General features: G+C 38.0%; 3 protein-coding genes across 4 annotated transcripts in view; 1 reads left to right on the top strand and 2 right to left on the bottom strand.

Annotated features, from left to right (window-relative positions):
• Positions 1-9,894, bottom strand: part of LOC136255849 (fibrillin-1-like) — a 146,449-nt gene extending 136,555 nt beyond the window's left edge. Inside the window, exon 1 of one of the 2 annotated variants that reach the window (XM_066048736.1) lies at positions 9,846-9,894. The gene's annotated coding sequence lies outside the window, so the exon portion shown is untranslated. Of the gene's footprint in view, positions 1-2,382; positions 2,505-9,845 lie in introns of those variants that run through there. The other variant, XM_066048735.1, reaches the window with a different exon arrangement.
• A 234-nt stretch (positions 9,895-10,128) lies between these two features.
• Positions 10,129-21,370, top strand: LOC136255855 (tyrosine-protein kinase Fer-like). The gene is made up of 5 exons (XM_066048745.1): positions 10,129-10,454; positions 18,252-18,431; positions 18,480-19,172; positions 19,380-19,490; positions 21,062-21,370. Exons 3-5 carry the CDS (start codon positions 18,705-18,707, stop codon positions 21,227-21,229), a joined length of 747 nt encoding a protein of 248 aa, XP_065904817.1. The 5' UTR covers positions 10,129-10,454; positions 18,252-18,431; positions 18,480-18,704; the 3' UTR covers positions 21,230-21,370.
• Positions 11,696-12,970, bottom strand: LOC136255170 (uncharacterized). The gene has a single exon (XM_066047889.1). The coding sequence runs from the start codon at positions 12,968-12,970 to the stop codon at positions 11,696-11,698; it is 1,275 nt and encodes a 424-aa protein (XP_065903961.1).
• Positions 21,371-21,731: the final 361 nt, after the last annotated feature.

Here is a 21,731-nt window from a genome sequence, read left to right on the forward strand (position 1 = left end):
TCTGAAACAAGCCAACCGAACAGTATTGCATGCTTGCAACATTAACAGAGATGTTGACTGCACATGCAAACCCAGCACTAAGTTAAAGTTTTTGTTAGTTGCTGTAGTGAGTTGTGCAGTCATAGTGAGCATGTTAATTTGTATCTGCAGCATTTGTAGCTGAAGAAAAGACTTATACTGTTGATGTAATTGCTCTAAATCAATAGACATTGGTTACCATTTTAGACTGAGAAATTAATTTTTAGTAAAACTGTAGAAACTATGGCCGTTGCTTTTATGCCTTAGTGTAGCCGTAGAATATAAAGCAGCTGCTGTTATTTATAATTATATATATATAATTAACTCTCTGATGCTACAAAATTATTTTATTGTGTATATGTGACTGGATTTTGGAAAAACGATCCAAATCGCACATTAGAAGTTCCGAGATAAACGGTTTTAAAGAATTGAAGCCAGCATAACTCTCCAAGGATAGCAAGCACGCGTATAAAATTTACACAAAAGATGCATCAATCTGTTACCTTTCAAGCCACTTCCAGTACTTGTAGCTGCTTGTACAGTTTCCCGCCAAATAAGATAGAAAATCTGAGCAGTTGGACGAGCGAAGTAGTATCACGAGTGCTCACAAAGGGGTGGAGGTTGGGGGGTGGTGGGGAGGGCAAAAGATAGACCTCAAAATGGAGGCAGACCACGATTGGAGTCCAGACACCAGATTACAGGGCTGTGCTGGCTCCTTAGTGGCTGATATGTAGCAAAATCAGCAGAGAACACGTCTGGCCAACATTATAAGGCTGTCCACCAGTAAACCACTGACTCTTGCCAAGCCAGGTCGTTCACAAGGCCTGAAACCGCCATTTGAGCACTCCACACCACCCAGAAAAGACGTGTGTAAAAACCAGCCTCGTGTAGTTTGAGTAGTGCTGAGGGTCAAAACTTGTAGTACGATAGTGTAGCTATCCACTGGTGGTGTTAGTTTGATTTTGCCTGATGTGCGATTTGGATCGGTTCTGTGAAATCTGGTCACATATTATGTTCACCCAACTGACATACTAACATATCATTAGTGGAAGTAATATTGCTACATAAAACCAAAGGCACGTGCAGACACTTAATTGAGTTCAAAGCAAACAGTTTACATTCATTATCAGCATTGCTATTTGTATAGCTTACTGCATTGGCAGCATGGACAACAACATGCAGTGATGGCAGTGGTGGCAGCAGCAGCACAACCAACAGTAGCAACAGCAGCAGCAATTGCACAGCTAGCACAAGAGCAGAAATTCCAATTCCGCACATTTAAAATAAATTGTATACTAGCTCCATGACAATCAAAGGGATTAATTTTATAAGGATAGCTAATTGGTTTGCACAAGGGATGATCTCTATACTTTCTAAAATGGAGCAACACCATATAGTTAGCTAAGCTATTGCCATAGAGTATAATAATATAGTTAGTTGTTGCCCTAGCTGGCCTGCTCAGGAGATTTTAATAATTGACTACATCGATTTCAGTTATTTTTGTTGTCAAATACGTATTTGAAAACTGAATTAAAAGTCGGTTCGATAAGCCGTATAGCTACCAGTTATTGAACCGACAGTAAACCTTCAGTGACTACTTTCACTAAGGGAAAATATACAGCCACTTCAACCTGCTATAAGCTTTTTTTGTGCATAGCTAGCTCTATTTATGCAGTTGTTCAAGCAGTTCAAGAGCCTTACAACCTGCGGTTTGCATTGCTTAAGTAATCCGCGGTTTATGATATGATTGATATCTGATATGTCATGTGACTTTTTAAGCTTCAAAGTTCAAACGTAGCTACATGAATGATGGCCTCTATGATGGCGTTGTGCTACAAAACCAAATCCTGGCTTTATGGTGATAGCTACTCTAAGCTGGAGAAACATAGTCTAAGTATACAACAGCGCAGCTACTATTACTTTAAGCGCAGCAGCGCCTTTGTTACAGCCAACTAGCTATAGCCACTGAACCAGGCTCTGGAGGCCAGGTACGTAGCTACATCCACGCAAATAATTTAGCAAGACTGTTGCATTATAGGTCTACCAGTCCGGCGGTAAAAAAAAGTACCATAGCTACACCCCTAACTACGTTCAGCATGCACGCCGTACGGCTAATCCTGTAGCTATAATATCGTGGGCCGGTAAGCCAGACCGCCACCTCTCCCCCACTCCACAAAGCGGTCTGGTGCACGAGAGCGCTATCACATCACCCGGTGCCATGATACATGGTAGTATAGCTAGTGGGTCATGCAGGGTATCTTTAGATATACGTTGGATAAATTAACTATAACTGCATGCATCTTATCAACTGTGTAATGATGCACACATGATCGCTAGCTACTGTGGCTAATCGTTTACACTCACTTTTATCAATAGTAGTTAGCAACTTCGTATGGATTTAGCCAGAGTAGTAGCTAGCTATTGTTCTTCAGCTACAGTCAACAAATCAATTCAAATGTGAAAAAAAATAATATTATAGCTATACGGAGCAACTCTGGATATTCCGGACGCTCATAGACGGGTGTGGCTGATCAAGTCAAGTGTCAATCCCCTTGTGGGCAGTTGTGGTTGTGTTGTTTATTACAAAGGGGTATGCCTCCCGGATGTTCTATTTCTATTTTTTCAATTCTTTCCTTTCAATATCTACCAACTATATTTGTAGCTAGCTAGCTACGTATTAGACTCCATAATCATTCAGTCTAGTCGAATGTGACTCCTGCATTGGCTTTATAAATAGCTAAATCAGAGGAGGTATATTAACCTTAGTTATTAGTATCTAGCTGGGGAATTAATTACATCAATGGGTAGTTTTAATTTAAAGACTTTACATTACAGTGTAAAAAGCAGTGACAGACAAAAAGGTTGTACAATGTAATAAATTAACTATATTATTGAAAATTACACTGATGGAATACTGGCATCCTGTGACAGTATCAAAAAACTACATTAACAGAACATACATTAAAGGAATAAGTTGAAGTTTTATTAGACCTGTTTTGTAGTCGGATGTATAGTCAATCAGGATGTATTTGGTGGCTCTACATTGTAGTTGTTCAAACCTGGTAAATGTCCTTACCTTATGAAAGATATTACCACTGGTAATATCTTGCATAAGGTAAGGATGCCAAGTTGGAGAGCAATGCATGATTTGAGATCTGACCAGTGCTTTGTAGAGTTTAACTTTTACTGGCAGTGACATAGATTGACTAAATGTTCTTCGAATAAGACCTAAGGTCTTGTAGACTTTAGTTACTATCCAGGTGAGGACTTCATTCAAGGTTATTACTAATTATTACTCCAAGGTCTTTGTGTGTGGGAAGTGAAGGTATGGTGGTACTGTCAATAGTAGAAGATGTTTGGAATTTCACGTTAAAGGATAGATGATAACTTTTGGAGGGATGAAATGGCAGGTGTGAAGTTGTGCTCCAGTTTGACAGACAGTTGATATCGTTTAGTAAGAGATTCATATCACTATGTTCTCTTATATGTTTAAAGCACTTAGTGTCATCTGCAAACAAAAAGGTTTAATTTGCTGAAGAGAACAGCATTGAGAAGGTTATTCATGTATATGATGAACAGGACGTTACAGGAGGAGACATAAGATACTACCTCGTGGTACACCTGATTCCAATGGAAGTGAAGTAGATAGGAATTACTGTTATTGTATAGTTACATACAGATATCTGTTTGTAATAATAGGCATGGAACCAGGACCAAACTTCACCTCCAATGTTAATGATAGAAGTTTGGTAAGAAGATGTGAGTGGGAAACTGTGTCAAATGCCTTGCTAATTTCTAAGTAGATGACATCCAGCTGATGACGAGTGATAAAAATTTTTGATAGAAATAATAAAAGTTGCTGAGTCATTGACCTATTCTGTAAAAACCCAAACTGAGCTGGGTTGATCCTACTGGAAATATGATTGATTATTTTGTTGTAAATTATTCGCTCTAGCACCTTGGATATATTACTAAGTAAAGAAATTGGGCAATAGTTCTTAACCTGAGTGCGGTTACCTGATTTTAAAATTATCTTGTGAATTTTCCACTCACTGGGTAGATATCCATACTTGACAGTCAAGCAGAACAAATAATGAAGTAAGGACTGAGGCACATTTAGATAGTACAATTGGTGATATTCCATCTGGACCTATAGCCTTAGTTGTATCAAGATAGACTAGACAGTCATAGACTTTTTCTTCGATGATGATAATGCTGGAGAGTAACATAGGATAATCACTACTGGCAACTGAACTAGATGAAGTTTTTGTGAAAATTAGCTATTAAATAAATTAACTTTTTCAATTTCACAGTTTATAGGAGAAGAATCTTGGAATAGTGTAGATGGAAGAAATATTGTCTTGGTAAGGTTTCTGATGTGCTTGTAAATTTTGGAATTGTTGTTGCTGGCTAATTCAGGAATTGTTGTTGTTGGCTAATTCAGTAACATGTTTACTTTCATAACTATACTTTTGGCATTGCTTATTTTAGATTGGAGTTGTCCTTGAGACTTTTCTACTTTGGTACAGTTGTAGTCAGTAGGATGTGTATTTACGTCTAAGGTTCGGAGACATTTAATGTGATGCCTGATGTCAGAGTTAAACAGAGGTGGTTGATTATTTTCCTGTACTGTAACAATTAGAATAAACTGCTTAAAGAAATTCCTAATAAGATTACTCAAGTAGGACCACACAAATGCGATGTCTTCAGACATATAGTAGAATGTAAAATCTGAATGATGAATAAAATCACAAAGTCCGTCGTAGTTGCCTTTAGAAAAATTGAAGATTTTACTTGAGGCTGAATTGTGGATACTGTTGTGTGAAGTGGAAAAGTCAAAGGTTATCATAAAGTGATTTTGTTGACAATACTATGTATGTTCATCAGACAGACGGAATCTAGTCAATTGGAGTTCTCAGTTGGACAATTTGAGGCAGATTAAAGATCTGGAGATTTAAGAGAGATTAATGGCTTATCAACTAGTACTGAAACATTGGCTTGTTGGGATTGAACAGTGCTGGTGTTCTGGGAAGAAGTTGGAATGGGCTGTACAGATGTCAAGTATTTTAGGCCACTCCAAATGAGAATGTAGTTCCCCATCCAAGATTTTTGAAAATGTGGTGAGGGAGGGAGGCTTATTATCATTATTCATTATTACATCAATGGCTTTTGAGCCACAAAACTAACTGTGAAATGAAGTCAAAAATCTACTGTAGCATACTGTTTCATACTCTTCTTTAATTTTCATATACCCTATAGCACTACGCTAGCTATCACTCTAGGAAGTTACTGGACCAGAGCAGTTACACATAGTGCTTCAAACTTAGCAGCTGAATACAGTGGTGTAGCTTTTCTGTCAGGCATAGATCTACACAGACTGATTTACAATCTCTACAACTTACTTGAGTGAAAACGACATTTATCTTGACCAAGAGGGCTTTGACAGGCTTGCAGAAATAGCCAGAGAATGAGAATCACCTAGTATCTGGACATTGGCTGACACATTTCTTGAGCTTATGATTTTTGCTTCTTATACTCAGTTAGGCTTCACATAGTCTTATTGAATCTTTCATTTTGTATGTCATTCATTTTTTCAGTATTTACCAAGGGCTTTGAGGTACATGCCTAGCAGCAGTTCACTATTAGTAAAGTTCACTACTTTAGAATGCTGAGCTCCAAGTAATCCAGGTAGCTATAGACTATTTTCATATATCATGTATTCTAACTTCTATATATATCATCGTTCTCCAAGGAACAGATGAACCATGGCTGCATATGCTGTATTATGACAACAGTTACTTTTGGTCATCCAAATCCTTCCTGCCAAGCATCATTATAGTAAAGAAATGCCTTCCATGTCATGATTCATGATTTTGAAAGCATTTGCTAAAATATTTGCCAGTCCTTGTTGATGATGATCACATAACTATGTAGTACTTCACAAAGCTAATTACTAGTAAATTTGGAAGCTCTAGATATATTCACAGATTGAAGACTACAATCACAACAACAGGTTGCGGTTCAACTATTCATGTTTCATCAACAGTGGGTAAACAGTCCAAGCAAAATTTAGTATTATAGCTAACTGTGAATGATAGAACCATCATTACTGAATGAGGAAACATGCAAATACATTACAATATTGATGAAACCTCAGTCTCGTGTAACCACAACCAGACTTTTTAAAGATATCTGTGTGGGAACGGCAAGGTTAAACAAACAAAAAAATCCTAAACTACATACAAAAATAGAAAATTTGTTACATTATTACATAAACTATATGCTGTCCGCTCACTGCAATTCCTGGCCAAGAAAATTTTCTGTGAGCAGGATATGCACGTCTTAGCTGCATTGTCAAAAGTCTGTCAAATAGAAGACTTGGTGGTGGCTGAAAGCTCAATGAAGTCAACAAAACTCTTAAAGTGCTGAATACAGCTGTGTCGTAGCACACCAATTTCAACTGTTTCATAACTGACAGTTATCAATCCTCAAACGATCAAATTCTGCAAGTAGCTGTAAATACTCTAATAAAAAACCGAGGCTATAATATAAAACTGAGACTCAATATATTATCTTATTTCTATAGCCACTTGAGCACTTGCTATAGCTAGTTACCTAATGTGATAGCTGTACATGCATGCAGAGATTGACATTCCATCATCTAGTTCAGTATTACTAAACTTACTTAAAAATTCCTCAACTTTCCACAGATTTGCAAAGTGATCAGTCAGTTACAAGGCCTCTTAGAGCTATTCTTTCAGAGTTTCAGCACATAACAGAAGGCTTAACACAGATCCATACACCTGGCAGTACTGTCAAGAAATAATCATCTTCTCGTAATTAGAGAATAATGACAATAATATGGTAATAATGACCATTGCAGGTGCTCAGACGTGATGTGGGTGGAAGACAGGAAACTACATCCTCATTTGGAGTGGCCTTAGTTTTAATATCCAGTGACAAAAGGCATTGGTCTATGAGGGATATCATCACCTGCGATCACCTTTGTTTAGCTACCAGTACAAAAAGCACAAAGCACTAAAATGAGATACAAAACTAAATAACTATACACACAATCAAGTGCATCACAACTAGCTAAAACATTCAATGACAAAAAATAATGCAAATACAAAACGAATTGGTTAGCTACATAGTACAAAAATTGGTACAACAGATATCTAGGGGTAGAGTTACACAGAGAGAGTATCGTGAGCAATATAATTCCAAAAATTAATGTGTACTATTTACAAAATAGAAGAATCTAGCTAGGGAGTAAAATCTAGTAAAAGAAGGGGGAGAGTAAAGCAACTGGTACTTGTGGTGGTTAAACATATCGTACATATTAGTAACCATAATTGAGGTTTCTGGTGGGTAATGAAATCTGGTCAACTGAATTCATGTCAGGGTTCCATTGAAGACGTGACTAACCATGGCAGTTGTATCTGCTCCAGCATGACCAACAAGTAACAGGTAACTAAGTGTAGGTTTCATTATTAATTTAAAGCTTTACACTGAAAGTCTAAGAGTGTGGCTATGTCTTTCAATATTTCTTATGATGGCTTTCAATCATACCGTTGTCCATGATCATTTACATAAGAATAACATTTAACCTTAGATAGTGCCAAGATCGATAACTAACCATAACATACAATGATTGTGGTTATGTAATGGTATGTTAGAGCATGTGCCTGTGTGGTCAAAGTATCATGTTTCCCTGGCACTGTATACCTGATCAAACTGTTTGTTGATTCTTTAGTTGCCATAGTTACAGTAGAGGTTGGGATCATAAAGGTCACAAAACAAGTTTTTTGTGCTTATGTACATATTAGCTATATTGTGTGTTTTGATCGCATAGACATATTACATACAGGTAAAAGTAATAATCATTTATTATACAAACTGAACCCTTGAGAATTTGAGATAGAGTCACAACTAGGTACTACCTGCATGCATTTGAACAAAAGTAATCAAAAGCAACTTAGCTATCTCTGTTAGTATTATAGATAGTATGTATATAGAAAGAAGAAAACTTCACAAAGCTTCTGGTTAACTACACAAAGCTGCTCATGAACACTGTAACATCTTGTGATTTGACCTCTGTAAGGTTGATTACCTAGCTGGTGTGTTTGTCTAAAAGGAGTGGTGTAAATACAGTACTATAAATAAAATGTTAACCACAAATTCAATTTTAGATGCCTGTGGTTACATGTGACAGGAATGACACAGAGGTGTTAAATCTATTTAACTGTGAGTCAACCACATTCGAAACTTGATACAAAGCAAATGATAGTTCATTACTCTTGTATACATAGTATTCTTAAATGTCATCACAGAAATAGTATAACAACATGTAAGCCTTTATAATATTCAACTGTTACTAATGAATGACTGAGCCATTTACACTGTATGGAACCAAAATTTATGGCTGCATAAATGAAAATGAAGGCTCATCTATAATATTATCTGGATCATACATTAGGGTGATCTGTTGTAGTAACCATGTACTTGTGAGGATCTTTGTGCTCTCCAGTACTTTATTTATAGATCACCCTCATTATAGAGGCCAAGTTCCAAACATATCTACAAGTCATGGCCATTTTGTAGACAACATAATAATACAATGCAAGCACAAAGCTATAGCATGTATGCTAAACCACTCATTTATACAGGCATAATACGACCGGTTAGCAGCTATTTAACATATGTACAATCTAAAAAATAGCACCTATACTGCTGCATTTAGGGTATTACCAATTTACCATCTATGTCAGTAGGTACTTATTGAGAGTGTAATAAGACAATTTCTTTATCAACTGGTAGCTACATGCAGTTCTTGCAGACCCCTCGTGTTCCTTATTATCATGGGTTTGTAGAGGGTTAGTTATACACTTTGAAAGACATGCACTGCAATTCTTCAAAGAATATTGAAACTGAACACCACAAAATGTACATAGTGACTTTATCATATCAACAATCTAGCAGCTGTACCATAGTAACTATATTAAAAATACATAGCTAAATTGGATTGACAAATTTTGATAGCTAGCTAGCTACTGGCCCTGCCTTTTGTGCTGCCCTCATACAGTCATAGCCTAGCTATCTAGTTAGTAAAGTCATGTTTGATTGGTGATAGAAACGGTCAAAAAATACTGTGTAGTCAGCTTACTTTGGTCAACCATGGGGAAGCTTCTTCTGATGATTTGCTAGCTAGTTACAGTAGCTAGCTAGTTACAGTAGCTAGCTAGCCCTTTGGGACCTGCAATTTTAGACTACGCAAAGCTTGTGAAGCAGCTAGGGATCATGATGCAGTAGCTAGTTAGAGCACTGAGTGAATTATGCACCTATCAATGTTAAGCCCCACTACCCCCCTCCCGGGCTTACTAAGGGATTAGTGGGGGATTTTCGCCGATTTGATCAGAAATTTTGCCCCACTAGTGGGGCATTTGACCGTTCGAAATTTTAGGCGTTTGCTTTAGCTTGCGAGCTATAAGAATTGATCTGTTTCCTAAAGTTTATTCCAGCGATACTACATGGAGATTTGACCACTAGTTGTTCCCCAGTGGGTGGAGAATTTGATTTTTCAAAAAGTCAAATCCCCACCATTTCCCCCACTACGCCCGGGAGGGGGGAGGTGGGGGATAACATTGATAGGTGCATTAGCACCACAAAGAATGCTGCAGGATCGGCTTTATACAGTTTTCCTGTAGTTATAGCCTGACCATATTAGCTACCGTATATATACGTACCATCACACCATAGATATACTAGCTAACCCCAGGTACCTGGGGTTAGTATATCTACGTATGATCACACACATTTAACAGTACTTGTTCCTCGACTTGTTCTCCTCAGTCAAACCACGTGATTCAGATTCTGTGCTAATTTAATTAACGGGTGTGTCTCTATTAGACATAGCTAGAGACCGAACAGACCACAGACCAAGGGGGCCGGGATAGCTCCCAAGCTTGTATAATACGGGAGTCCCAATATTTAAGTATTTCAAAATATTTAATAAGTATTTATAAATACAATTAAAAATTTTACCTACATTTTAAAGATGGTTCACTCGAGTTCTCTCTACTACTTGTGTACGAAACAGGGACAGTAGACAAGAGGGGACCAAAGAAGTCTCGGCAGGAGCACAATTGTGCTTTGTAATGGTTGATTCACGAAACATTCAGCACCTAATTACTCCAAATAGTCATTGTAGCTGCCTAGCCATTGTCTGAAAGCCGGGCTCATCTTTGATGATTTTAGCTGGTTGCTGCCCCGAAGTTCATGAAATTAATGGGTGAACGGACGGAAACAAAAATAACCGTATTTAAATTATAGATTTCTTGGATTTATCTGATAGTGTACGAGAGTCCCAGCTTGTAAGCTACACCTTGGAACAGACGGAGGTGAATTGTTTTTTAGACAGCCACCCACTATGGCATGTAAGTTAGTGTCTATTGTACTGTATAAAACGGTCCATGGATAAACCACGCCCTTAATTCAGTCGTTGATGGACTTTTCAGACAGAGGCGAACTTACCATCAGGCTCAGTATAGACAAACTGCTGCCAGGGCTAAGGGAGTCCTGGAGCTTCAAGTATAGGGGCCTGCTGCAGACTTTATTTAGATTCATAATAAAGTGCTATTCAAACAGCCAAATTAGCTACGCAAGCGATTGTTTTGATTTTATTTGTTTCATCTGCTTTATCAGTTACACATTGTATGTTATGGTAAGCGCTTATAGGTACGCATTTGCTGACCACAGCAATGCTTTTATCCAGCACACACGAGTACGTCTTTTGTGATACTGTATCTCGAGGACAAGGTAACCACCATTGATTCTACAACTGTACAACAACTGACTCAGTACAACCACAAGAAATCCTATCAGGATTATTATTACCTACATGTGTTGAGTTACATTGTGTGTGTGCAAGTATGTGTTTATAAGGCCTGTGCTACACTTTGATCAAGGGGTGGCACTCCAATATATCCTGTACTCCGATCTTCGTCTTCGGTCGAAGTGAAAGTCAAAATTCAAGCTAGAATTTTGCAGCTGGGCAAAGGGCAAGCATGATTTGTAAAGTGTATACCACGATTGATGCTTTAAGAATAGCAGCGTGAACATAATTTTACTAGAATATACAGAAATTCGGTCATGGGTCAAGTGCAGTTTTTAGTGAAAGTCAAAGGTCAAGGCTTATTGTTCAAGTTTGACAACTTTGACCGAGGGTGAAGATCGGAGTACAGGATATATTGGAGTACCACCCCCTTGTTGATCCAGCAGTGTGTAGCTTTCTGCCAATTGAGGGTTTCCTCATGTGTGCCTAGACCTCAAGGATATTGAGGCCAGGTCTGAGAGAGAGAGAGACGTCTTATTTGTTAAGACAATATACAACATAATTACAAGGGTCTAGACTCAGGGGTACCATGCACTGGATGGACAGTACAGGAGCCCTGGCAAGACTCACACTATTACAATACAAAAAAAACATTTATGGCATACAGAAAAGTTCAGTTTAGGCAAACCAATAAATCCCAGTCCGGGGAGGCTCTAGGATTAAAAATCCTGTATGAGCAGGAGATAGCAATGCGAGCACCCTGCTCAAACAGGAATCTTACAATCTTCTTTGTCATTTCACAAGCATTGGCCACTTGGGCAATTGTGTCTGGCATAAAGTGGCCTAAACAACCAATCTTGATGGAAATGAGATTACCAGAAAGCTGAAGGTCATATTGTAAACAGCCATACCGATCTTCCTTCTGAGTTCGAGCAGCCAAAAGATGTTGCTGGTATTGGTGGGGATAGTTAGTTCAAACAAACAGATGGAATTATTGGAACCCAACACCAAGTCAGGTCTGCTAAGGGTGGAGGAAAGATTGGTTGGAATGGTGCTAGGAGGGCAGACACTAACAAGATATCCTGAAAGGTCAGCATAGAGTTTATAATTGTCAGATAAGTGCTGTTGGAGTCTGTAAATGAGAACCTGTAGGACTGAATCATGTCTCCAGGTATACATGCCTTGATCAAGAGCAACAGGACATCCGGTCAAGATATGGTTTGTTGTGGGCTGGGGAGCTTGACAAAGGTCACATTTAGGGCTAGTAATGATGTTCCGCATAGCCAGGTTCATAGGAGTTGGTAGAGTGTCACAACCAGCATGTAGTAAGAAGGACAGCTGTTTCTCAGGGAAGCCATACATCAATCTCTTCCATAAAGGACAAGCTTGCTCCAGAGTGACAATGTCTAAACATTTATTTTGAACAGTTAATGTCTCGAATTTTGATTCCCAATAATCAACATGAGTATGACGTAAATCATGACGTGCATGGTTCTTTAATGTAGCAGAGAGGACGTTGGCAACAGAAGCCTTAGCAGCAGATATACGGTTAAGGACAGTGGGAGAGACATCTGGACTGTTGGCTAGTACAGAATATTGCAGCTCTACAATCAGTGGGTCAACTGACCGCTCAATAGCCAGAATGTATGACAGCTTAGATGACTGCTTCAGATGAGGTAAAAAGGGGAGATTCAACACATCCAGATGAAAAACAGTTCCAGGATTGCAATTTCGGGGGAAATTCAACCAACTCTTCATAAACTTCAGTATTGATGAGTGTGCTGGAGTAATAGATGACACAGTAAACCTCTCAACAGCAAAATAAAAATGTAGAACAGAAGACACAAAGTTTTTCAAAATCCATACCTTATGTTCACCCCGAATAGAACACTTGTAAATGTGTTGTAAGAACCGTAAGTTCCATGTTGGCAGAAGTAGTCGTTTGAGAAATATTGGAGAAACACCGATAGTGCGACCCAGAAACTTGGTGCATTCCACATTACAGATATTAATAGTATTCCCATCTGCCATTGAGAACACTGTGGAGGAAATCATACGGTGACCATTGAAGTTCAGAGATATGCACTTCTGTGGTTGGAACTCATAACATATGTCCATTGCCTTCGAGACAAGTGATGATAAAGCTTTCTGATGAGATTTGACATCTTTAGAGATGAACAGTCAAGTCATCAGCAAATCCCATTGCTCTATACATTGATGAAGAGCAAATTTTAGGCAGAGCAGCAGCAGCATTAGTAGAGGTTGATGGCTGGGTAAAAGGTTTATCAGAACGATATACTTTGCGATATCTGCCTGCATAGCACCATTCTACAGTGTGAAGATCCACAGACTGTTCAGTGTCACCATTATCATAAACCAGATCACAGGAGCCATCACAGTGATAGGAGGTTAATATTTACATACAGTCTGTACACTTGCAGATTAAACTATGTCACAGAGATGATGTACATTGGTACTAACCACAATTCACAATTCAAGCCTGTATGGGGTTCTCATTGATTTCACTTCTGCTCAAACAATCAATAGATGGTACGTAGACTTCCCATGAGTCCAGGAACACTGACAACCTTAGAGGCACAAGGCTACAGAAGATTTGCAAAAAGTAACTGTTTCATGTTTTCTTTGGAGCTTACAAATTGCAGAACTGGGCTGCGGACATACAAATGCCAACTAGCTTCTCAGTCTGGTGTTGTTTGATGAAGGGTTTAGTGATGTAAGACTATCCTCTGTCCAATTTTAGGATAGGTAGAATATAGCATTAATATGTGCAAAATTGGATTTGGGTGTTTTTTAAATTGTTGTTGTTGTTGTTGTTGTGACTTATGATGTGCTTGTGAGTAGCTATTATTTCCCCTGGGCTACCCTTGCCAATACTCAAGGCATTAGCTGTCATGTTGTGGACAGCTGCATATTACAGCAACTAAACCAGGGTGTCAGAATCAAGGTGACCCTTGTATCAGAAGTTGCCCTTGAAAGTAGCTATTTAGTGATCTGTTGCGGCTGTTATTTTTTTCCATGCTAGATGTTATGCTCTTGCCACCACCCTCAGCACAGACAGCATAAGTGCTGGACAAAAGCTGATAATTTAGTCCTTAGGGCGCCCGAAGCCAGGCCCATCTCTGGAGAAGCATCAGCAGAGTGATAGGAAATGGACCAGCTTCCACAGATGCACATTGTTGCAGATCTTAACAATGAAAAAGATCGTGTGCGTCGAAGCCATGCTAAAGGATAGTGTGTTCCTGCGGGACAATAAATCAGCAAGTCTGCGATAAAAAATGGCTGTTATAGTTTTAAATACAGGAGATAGCTAGAGGCAACCTGGCAGTCTCCTTTTGTAGGTAAGTTAATTCACATCTACTTATAATACTACGTAGGTAAATGTAATTTCAGTTTCCTGAGTAGCACAACATAGCAGGTATATGTTCTAGTTAATATTGTGATAATTTTATGTAATTAAGGTTAACAAACAAATAACCCAGGTGATTACAACTTTTGAAGTCACTGTCACTACAAGCTAACTACTTTTTATTCAAGTGGTGACTCTCAATACCTAAATGTAGTGATAGTTTCACTGTGCATACTTCCCCTGTAAAACTTACTGATGTGGTGATTTCCATAACGCACATTGCTTCAATAATGATTTCTATGCAGGCATTAACTTTTTTGAATGAAATGTTTCTATTAGCTATATCATAATCATGGCAGCCCTTAAAATTGTCCCATTTTATCCCTAGAAGCTGAAAACTTCATGACAAAAGTACAGTCACCAGGGGACATTAAGTGCTGTAAGACATTTATGGGCTTCTGCATTCAACCACTCCTAAAAATTCCCACTCTTATTGATCGTTAAGTAGAAGCTGGGAAATAATTGGATATGGTAGGGTGTGTATGTGTGTGTGCGTACACATACAGAGACATACACACAGACATTTAATTTTAATAATGACAATTCAGGTGAATTTGTGCCAATTGACCAAGCGGCACAAAATTCACCTCAATTGTCGTTATTAAAATTTTTACCATTAACCTACCATCACAGCCATTTCTTGGCCGCCACCTTGGATTTCACATCTTTTTTCACCATAGCCTTTTTGAGGGCCGCACACTTTTTTTACAGCTTGGCTGTTTTGGATTAGATTTCACTTCTTTTTGTATTTGTATACCCCAAAGCCGGCCTATGGCCTGCTTTGGGACTTTTTTAACCTATCTTTTTTTCTTTACCACAGGAAGAAGAAAAGATGAAGCAGATGTACCTTAAATATTTCTGATTTTATCAGTAAATATACAAATTATATATATAATACATATATTTATTACAGAACTGTCCATGGTGGTTTCTTTGTAACTGAACACTCTTCAAGGTAACTTCTTCTAGCTGTTCTCTCTACAGGGAGATGTATTTGTAGCTGAACTCTCTACAGGTGATTTGTTTGCAGCTGAACTATCTAGATGATGGTTTCTTTGTAGCTGAACTCTCTACAAGGTAATTTCTTCTAGCTGAACTCTCTACATGGTGGTTTCTTTGTAGCTGAACTCTCTACAAGATAACTTCTTCTAACTGATCTTTCTACCGGGCAATTTGTTTGTGGCAGAATTTTCTACAGGGTGATTTCTTTGCAGCTGAACTCTCTATATGGTGGTTTCTTTGTAGCTGGACTCTCTACAAGGTGACTTCTTCTAACTGAACTCTCTACAGGGAGATTAGTTTGCAGCTGAACTCTCTTCATGATGGTTTCTTTGTAGCTGAACTCTCTACAAGGTAATTTCTTCTAGCTGAACTCCCTACATGGTGGTTTCTTTGTAGCTGAACTCTCTACAAGGTGACTTCTTCTAGCTGATCTTTCTACAGGGTGATTTGTTTGTAGCTGATTTTTTTACAGGGTGATTTGTTTGCAGCTGAACTCTCTTCATGATGGTTTCTTTGTAGCTGAACTCTCTACAAGGTAATTTCTTCTAGCTGAACTCCCTACATGATGGTTTCTTTGTAGCTGAACTCTCTACAAGGTGACTTCTTCTAGCTGATCTCTCTACAGGGTGTTTTGTTTGTAGCTGAACTCTCTACAGGGTGATTTGTTTGCAGCTAAACTCTCTACATGATGGTTTCTTTAAATTTGTAGCTGAACTCTCTACAAGGTAACTTCTTCTAGCTGATCTCTCTACAGGGTGATTTGTTTGTAGCTGAACTATCTACAAGATAACTTTTTCTTGCTGATCTCTCTACAGGGTGATTTGTTTGTAGCTGAATTCTGTACAGGTGATTTGTTTGCAGCTGAGCTCTTTACAGAATGGTTTCTTTGTAGCTGAACTCTCTACAAGGTAACTTCTTCTAACTGAACTCTCTACAGGGAGATTTGTTTGCAGCTGAACTCTCTTCATGATGGTTTCTTTGTAGCTGAACTCTCTACAAGGTAACTTCTTCTAGCTGAACTCCCTACATGGTGGTTTCTTTGTAGCTGAATTCTCTACAAGGTGACTTCTTCTAGCTGATCTTTCTACAGGGTGATTTGTTTGTAGCTGAATTCTGTACAGGTGATTTGTTTGCAGCTGAGCTCTTTACAGAACGGTTTCTTTGTAGCTGAACTCTCTACAAGGTAGCTTCTTCTAGCTGATGTCTCCACAAGGTCACTAGTTTGTAGCTGAACTTTCTACATGGTGGTTTCTTTGTAACTGAACTCTCTACAAGGTAACTTCTTCTAACTGATCTTTCTACAGGGTGATTTGTTTGTGGCTGAACTCTCTACAAGGAAACTTCTTCTAGCTGATCTCTCTACAGGGAGATTTGTTTGTAGCTGAACTCTCTACAGGTAATTTGTTTGCAGCTGAACTCTCCACATGATGGTTTCTTTGTAGCTGAACTCTCTACAAGGTAACTTCTTCTAGCTGATCTCTCTACAGGGTGATTTGTTTGTAGCTGAACTATCAACAAGGTAACTTCTTCTAGCTGATCTCTCTACAGGGTGATTTGTTTGTAGCTGAATTCTGTACAGGTGATTTGTTTGCAACTGAGCTCTTTACAGAATGATTTCTATGTAGCTGAACTCTTTACAAGGTAACTTCTTCTAGTTGATGTCTCTACAGGGTCACTAGTTTGTAAATGAATTCTCTACATGGTGGTTTCTTTGTAACTGAACTCTCTACAAGGAAACTTCTCCTAGCTGATCTCTCAGGAGATTTGTTTGTAGCTGAACTCTCTAGAGGTGATTTGTTTGCAGCTGAACTCTCTACATGATGGTTTCTTTGTAGCTGAACTCTCTACAAGGTAACTTCTTCTAGCTGATCTCTCTACAGGGTGACTTGTTTGTAGCTGATCTCTATACAGGTTACTTGTTTCTAGCTGATCTCTTGAATTCTCTTCGGGTGACTGCTCTATTAGGATGACTGCTCTATTAGGATGACTGCTCTATTAGGCTGACTGCTGTATTAGAGTATCTCGATCTCGCACTTGCTACACCAAGTTGGATTTCGTGTTATAACTCCGTGGCTTTAAGTCTGATTCTTCTACACCATTGAAGAGCCTTTCTAAGATGATAACTCCATCTGTACAGCGATTTTCAAAGCATTACCCAAAGCGGTTTATCTGGTAGGCGTGGCAAGCAGTCGTTTTTTATTAGCTAATCTCGATTGCGTAATTGTTACACACTGTTGGTTTTTTCGTTGTATCTTCCTGGTTCTTAGCTCGATTTCTTTCAAACCACAAAAGGTTTGAGGTTCAATAGTTAACCTATTCACCCACCGATTTTCAGCTTCTTTCCATACGCGGTTTACCCTGTAGGCGTGACAACATATTGGTGTTATTTTTCGTGAATAATCGCTCATAACTCTTTGCCTGTTCATCGTATTCCAGCCAAAGTTTGTACAGAGATGCGCCTTTATACCCCCCTTCTGTGTGCCAAATTTCAAGGCGATCGGATATGGCGTTCGCGTTTTATAGCAGTTTTTGTAAGTGTGCGAAAAGAGGAAGAAAAATAAGAAGAAAAAAAAACGAAGAAACTAAACCAATTTTTGAAGTCGCATATCTCGGGAACGTTTGAAGCGATTTCGATCAAATTTGGAATGTGGTGTGCTGAAGTTGGAGGGAGTGTCCACAGTAAAAATCGTCTTGTTTCATCAAGGCAGCACAGAGCTACGGAGGTGCGAAAATTGCGTTTTCTTTCTTCCTGTCAATATACTCACGGGTGTTGCGCGCCGGCTTCTTGGGCCGCACGACACACTACCGTGTGTCTTGATATGCACATCATTACAACTGCATGTAATGTTTTGGAAAATGTGATTGAAATTTTTTCACGGCTTGTGTAATACAAATCATGCATGCATACAGTATGGAAAATCAGATCTGTTTTACATAAAGTTTCATATGCAAATACCATGTACATTTTAGGTTTCAGTAGAGGAGGAGCTCTGGTATTATCATGACATTTCACGTGTTGATGCAACTCAATTGTTGAAGGTAGATGGTGATTATTTGGTTCGATATACTGAAGCAAAGCAATGCCATGTGATTACTACACAATGGGAGGGAATTGACAGACATTTTGTTATACAGAAATTAAATGATAAAGTATGCAAATATATTTCTATAGTATGCTATATTCATTTGATATTATAGGACGGTCAAAAATATTGCTTTGTAGACAAACTGGCTTTTCCTAGTATTTCTGAGCTTCTCACTCACTATGTTGTTAATCAAATTCCTATTACTAAACGTAACCAGGTTGTGCTGAGAAGGCCAATTTGTAAACAAACTGTTTCACAACATTGCCCAAATCTTAACATATCATTTCACAATATTATATTCAATGGACAACCACTTAGCAAGGGAGTTCTTGGAGAAATGTATTCAGGAATTCTGAGAGATTCTGGAAATCGAGTGTGTGTCAAGAAATGTTTCTCTGGTGTTGTTTATAAAAAGCAGCTGTGTTTGAAAGAAATTGAACTTCACAAACAGCTTGATCATAACAATATCATCAAACTATTAGGAGTATGTAGCAATGTGGATACATTGTATGTTGTAATGGAGCCACTGCTTGGGGGAAACTTCCTCCATTACCTGCAAAAAGAGGGTGTCAACCAAACTTTGTATCAGCTGCTGAAATTTTCTCTTGATGCTGCCCAAGGAATGGCATACCTTGCATCATGCAACATCATCCATCGAGACTTGGCTGCCAGAAATTGTATGATTGGTGAACAGTACCAGGTTCTGAAGATTTCAGATTTTAGATTAAGCAGAAAGGCAAAAGAAGGCTTTTTGCCACTGACATCTGATGAAAGATACATTCCTATTAAGTGGACTGCTCCTAAGGTATGTACACAGATAGTTTAACATGTGTACTTCAATGAATAAATAAACTTTATTGGTTAATTATCTTGCCTCTGAAACAGTTAAGTAAATTTACATGCTTATGAATGTACAGTAAATACATATACATGATTATGCTCCTCTTAGATTAGTTACTTGTTCGGCAGAGCCTACTGTATGTGTGGTCATTTGTGTTTGTTATTGTTTCAGGTGCTTAACCACTATCAGTATACAAGTGCTAGTGACACGTGGAGTTATGGAATTCTGCTTTATGAAATATTCTCCCATGGACTACCACCATATCCTGGAATGAATAATATGGTAAAGGCTGACATGTTAGTTCAGTAAACTGACTTCTTAAAATAATTTATATGATATGTTTTTACTAAACTGATGATTTGGGCACAATTTCATTCGTAGACAGAGTTGGGGGTAACTAGTTAGTTTTGTAACTAAGTTACGTAACTAGTTACTTTACAAGTAACTAGTAATATAACTAGTTACTTACTTTGTAACTAGTAACTTGTAACTATAGTAACTTGTAACAAGGAGTAACTGTCTGAAAAGTAACTAAGTTATGGTAGTAACTAATTACCATAGTTACATTGTAACTGTGGGTACTTATGCTTTAAAAGCAAGAGCACTTCAATTTTTGTGCTGCAGCCACATTAAGTAGACACATTCTGTGTACTGTTCTACAAGATTCAGCTTGAGGCCTTGAGTAACAGATGTAACAGTTGATACTGAGCTGAAAGGCCACAGAATCATCATTTTCAGAAAGTACACATATGCATAGTTCTCTTCTTTCCTTTCTAGAAGCATATCTGGGAAAAATCATCATGTTACAAAAGTTAACAAACGAGCCACAATTTATTTTTTATTTATTAAAGTAACTAGATACTTAGTTACCTTTTAAAAGTAATTGTAACTAAGTTACATGGGATAAAAAAAATTACTTTTCTGAAGAAACGGCTCCAACTGTGTTCGTAGATAAGCAGTATTTTGTACTTAATAGAAGTGCCATTTTTACAGAAAGCAGAGCCATTTTTGGCCACTGTGAGTATCTGCAGCACAAGAAGTAGATTTAAAATTTTTTGGTATCTATGGCTGTATACAGCATTATATAGTTATACTACTCTATTCAAAATTTAAACTCCTGAGTGCTATGACATCCAGATACAAACTTATTTCATTGTGTTGTATGTATAGTTCCCCATAAAATAATTGATTTGCAAGTTATTCACAAGCTATGGCTGTTTTTCTAAGTAATAGTTAGACTACAGACCACAGAGGTCTATGTAATTTAGTAAACCAAAGGCCCTGTGTGTCGTAATGCCTGAGCAAAGAGAAGGCATCTCTACAGAGTCTGAGGGTTACTAGACCCCTAGTAGTCTAAAGTCTACCCTATTTAGACCCTATTATTCGCTGTACCTTGACACTGTTGACAGCTGCTTGTAACAGAGAAATTTAGTGTTAATTAATGTTGTATAAACAAACCCACTACACCACCCATGACTGTTGTTACCAGTTCTCAGGTGGGTATGCATAGTAAATGCTACCAGTGTTAGTGTATGCGTCATAAACATGAAAAGGGTATATATATATATATATTGTGACAAGTTCTGTAATATCTAGAATTCGACCCTTTGAAAGATTTGTGGTGAAATTTGGAGGGTTACTTAGACCCTTTTCATGTTTACTTATTATATTGTACACATATACACTTGTCTGTACCCCTTATGTTTGTACAAGTTACTTTTTTTGCCACTCAGCTCAGAATACATACCATGCAATGCACTATACGTTTAAGAGTTAGATTCAGAAATGCAGTACATTTTAGATACTAATATACAATAAAACATTATAATTGTACTGATGTTTTTCATTTACAGCAAGCTCGACAATATATTGAACAAGGTCATAGGATGGAAGCACCTGAGAACACCCCTAAATCACTCTACAATGAAGTCATGAGAAAATGCTGGATCTATGAACCAGAAAGGAGACCAAAATTTGGTCAGGTTGTCACCATACTAAAGGATATCCAAATTTCATTGTAGATAGCTTAAAGGCATGTGTTGTATTTACTTGTGTTGATTTACAGGCTGCATATATGCACTACGTAATACTTTTAGTTCAACCATACTTTTGTGTACAGTAACTATAGTGTAGATACAATGATGCTAAAGGTATAACACATCATTGTTAGTAACTGGTTTAATACAAAGTGACATTAAACTTTAAGTTATGTTTGTAATTGGAGCCCCGGCCAGGTATCTGTTGGTGTTAATGTCAAAATGCTATAGTCTAAAAGTTACTTTGATGCAGTTAGTTAAAATTCATTGTGTGTGGCGGAAGTATAGCACAATCATTTTGTGGTACATCAAGTGTGCTGCATGTATAATGATTGAATTTGACTATCTGAGATTATACGGCAAAGTTTTGAGCAAATTTTAGCATTTATATTTTGTAGACTAGAAAATAGCCATCACTTTATGACCTTAAATAAAGTGACAGCGTGGTGTGTCCAGTTGTTTATTTAGATATAGTCAAAAAGTTAGC

The sequence above is a fragment of the Dysidea avara genome, chromosome 5 (genome assembly GCF_963678975.1).
Source record: "Dysidea avara chromosome 5, odDysAvar1.4, whole genome shotgun sequence".
NCBI lineage: Eukaryota > Metazoa > Porifera > Demospongiae > Dictyoceratida > Dysideidae > Dysidea > Dysidea avara.

Excerpts from the sequence above, each read along its gene's own strand:
- LOC136255170 (XM_066047889.1), bottom strand. The coding sequence starts at position 12,970 with ATGGACATATGTTATGAGTTCCAACCACAGAAGTGCATATCTCTGAAC.
- LOC136255855 (XM_066048745.1), top strand. The coding sequence starts at position 18,705 with ATGTATTCAGGAATTCTGAGAGATTCTGGAAATCGAGTGTGTGTCAAG. Across the intron at positions 19,173-19,379 it reads TTAAGTGGACTGCTCCTAAG|GTGCTTAACCACTATCAGTA; the intron begins GTATGTACACAG and ends TTATTGTTTCAG. Across the intron at positions 19,491-21,061 it reads ATCCTGGAATGAATAATATG|CAAGCTCGACAATATATTGA; the intron begins GTAAAGGCTGAC and ends TTTCATTTACAG.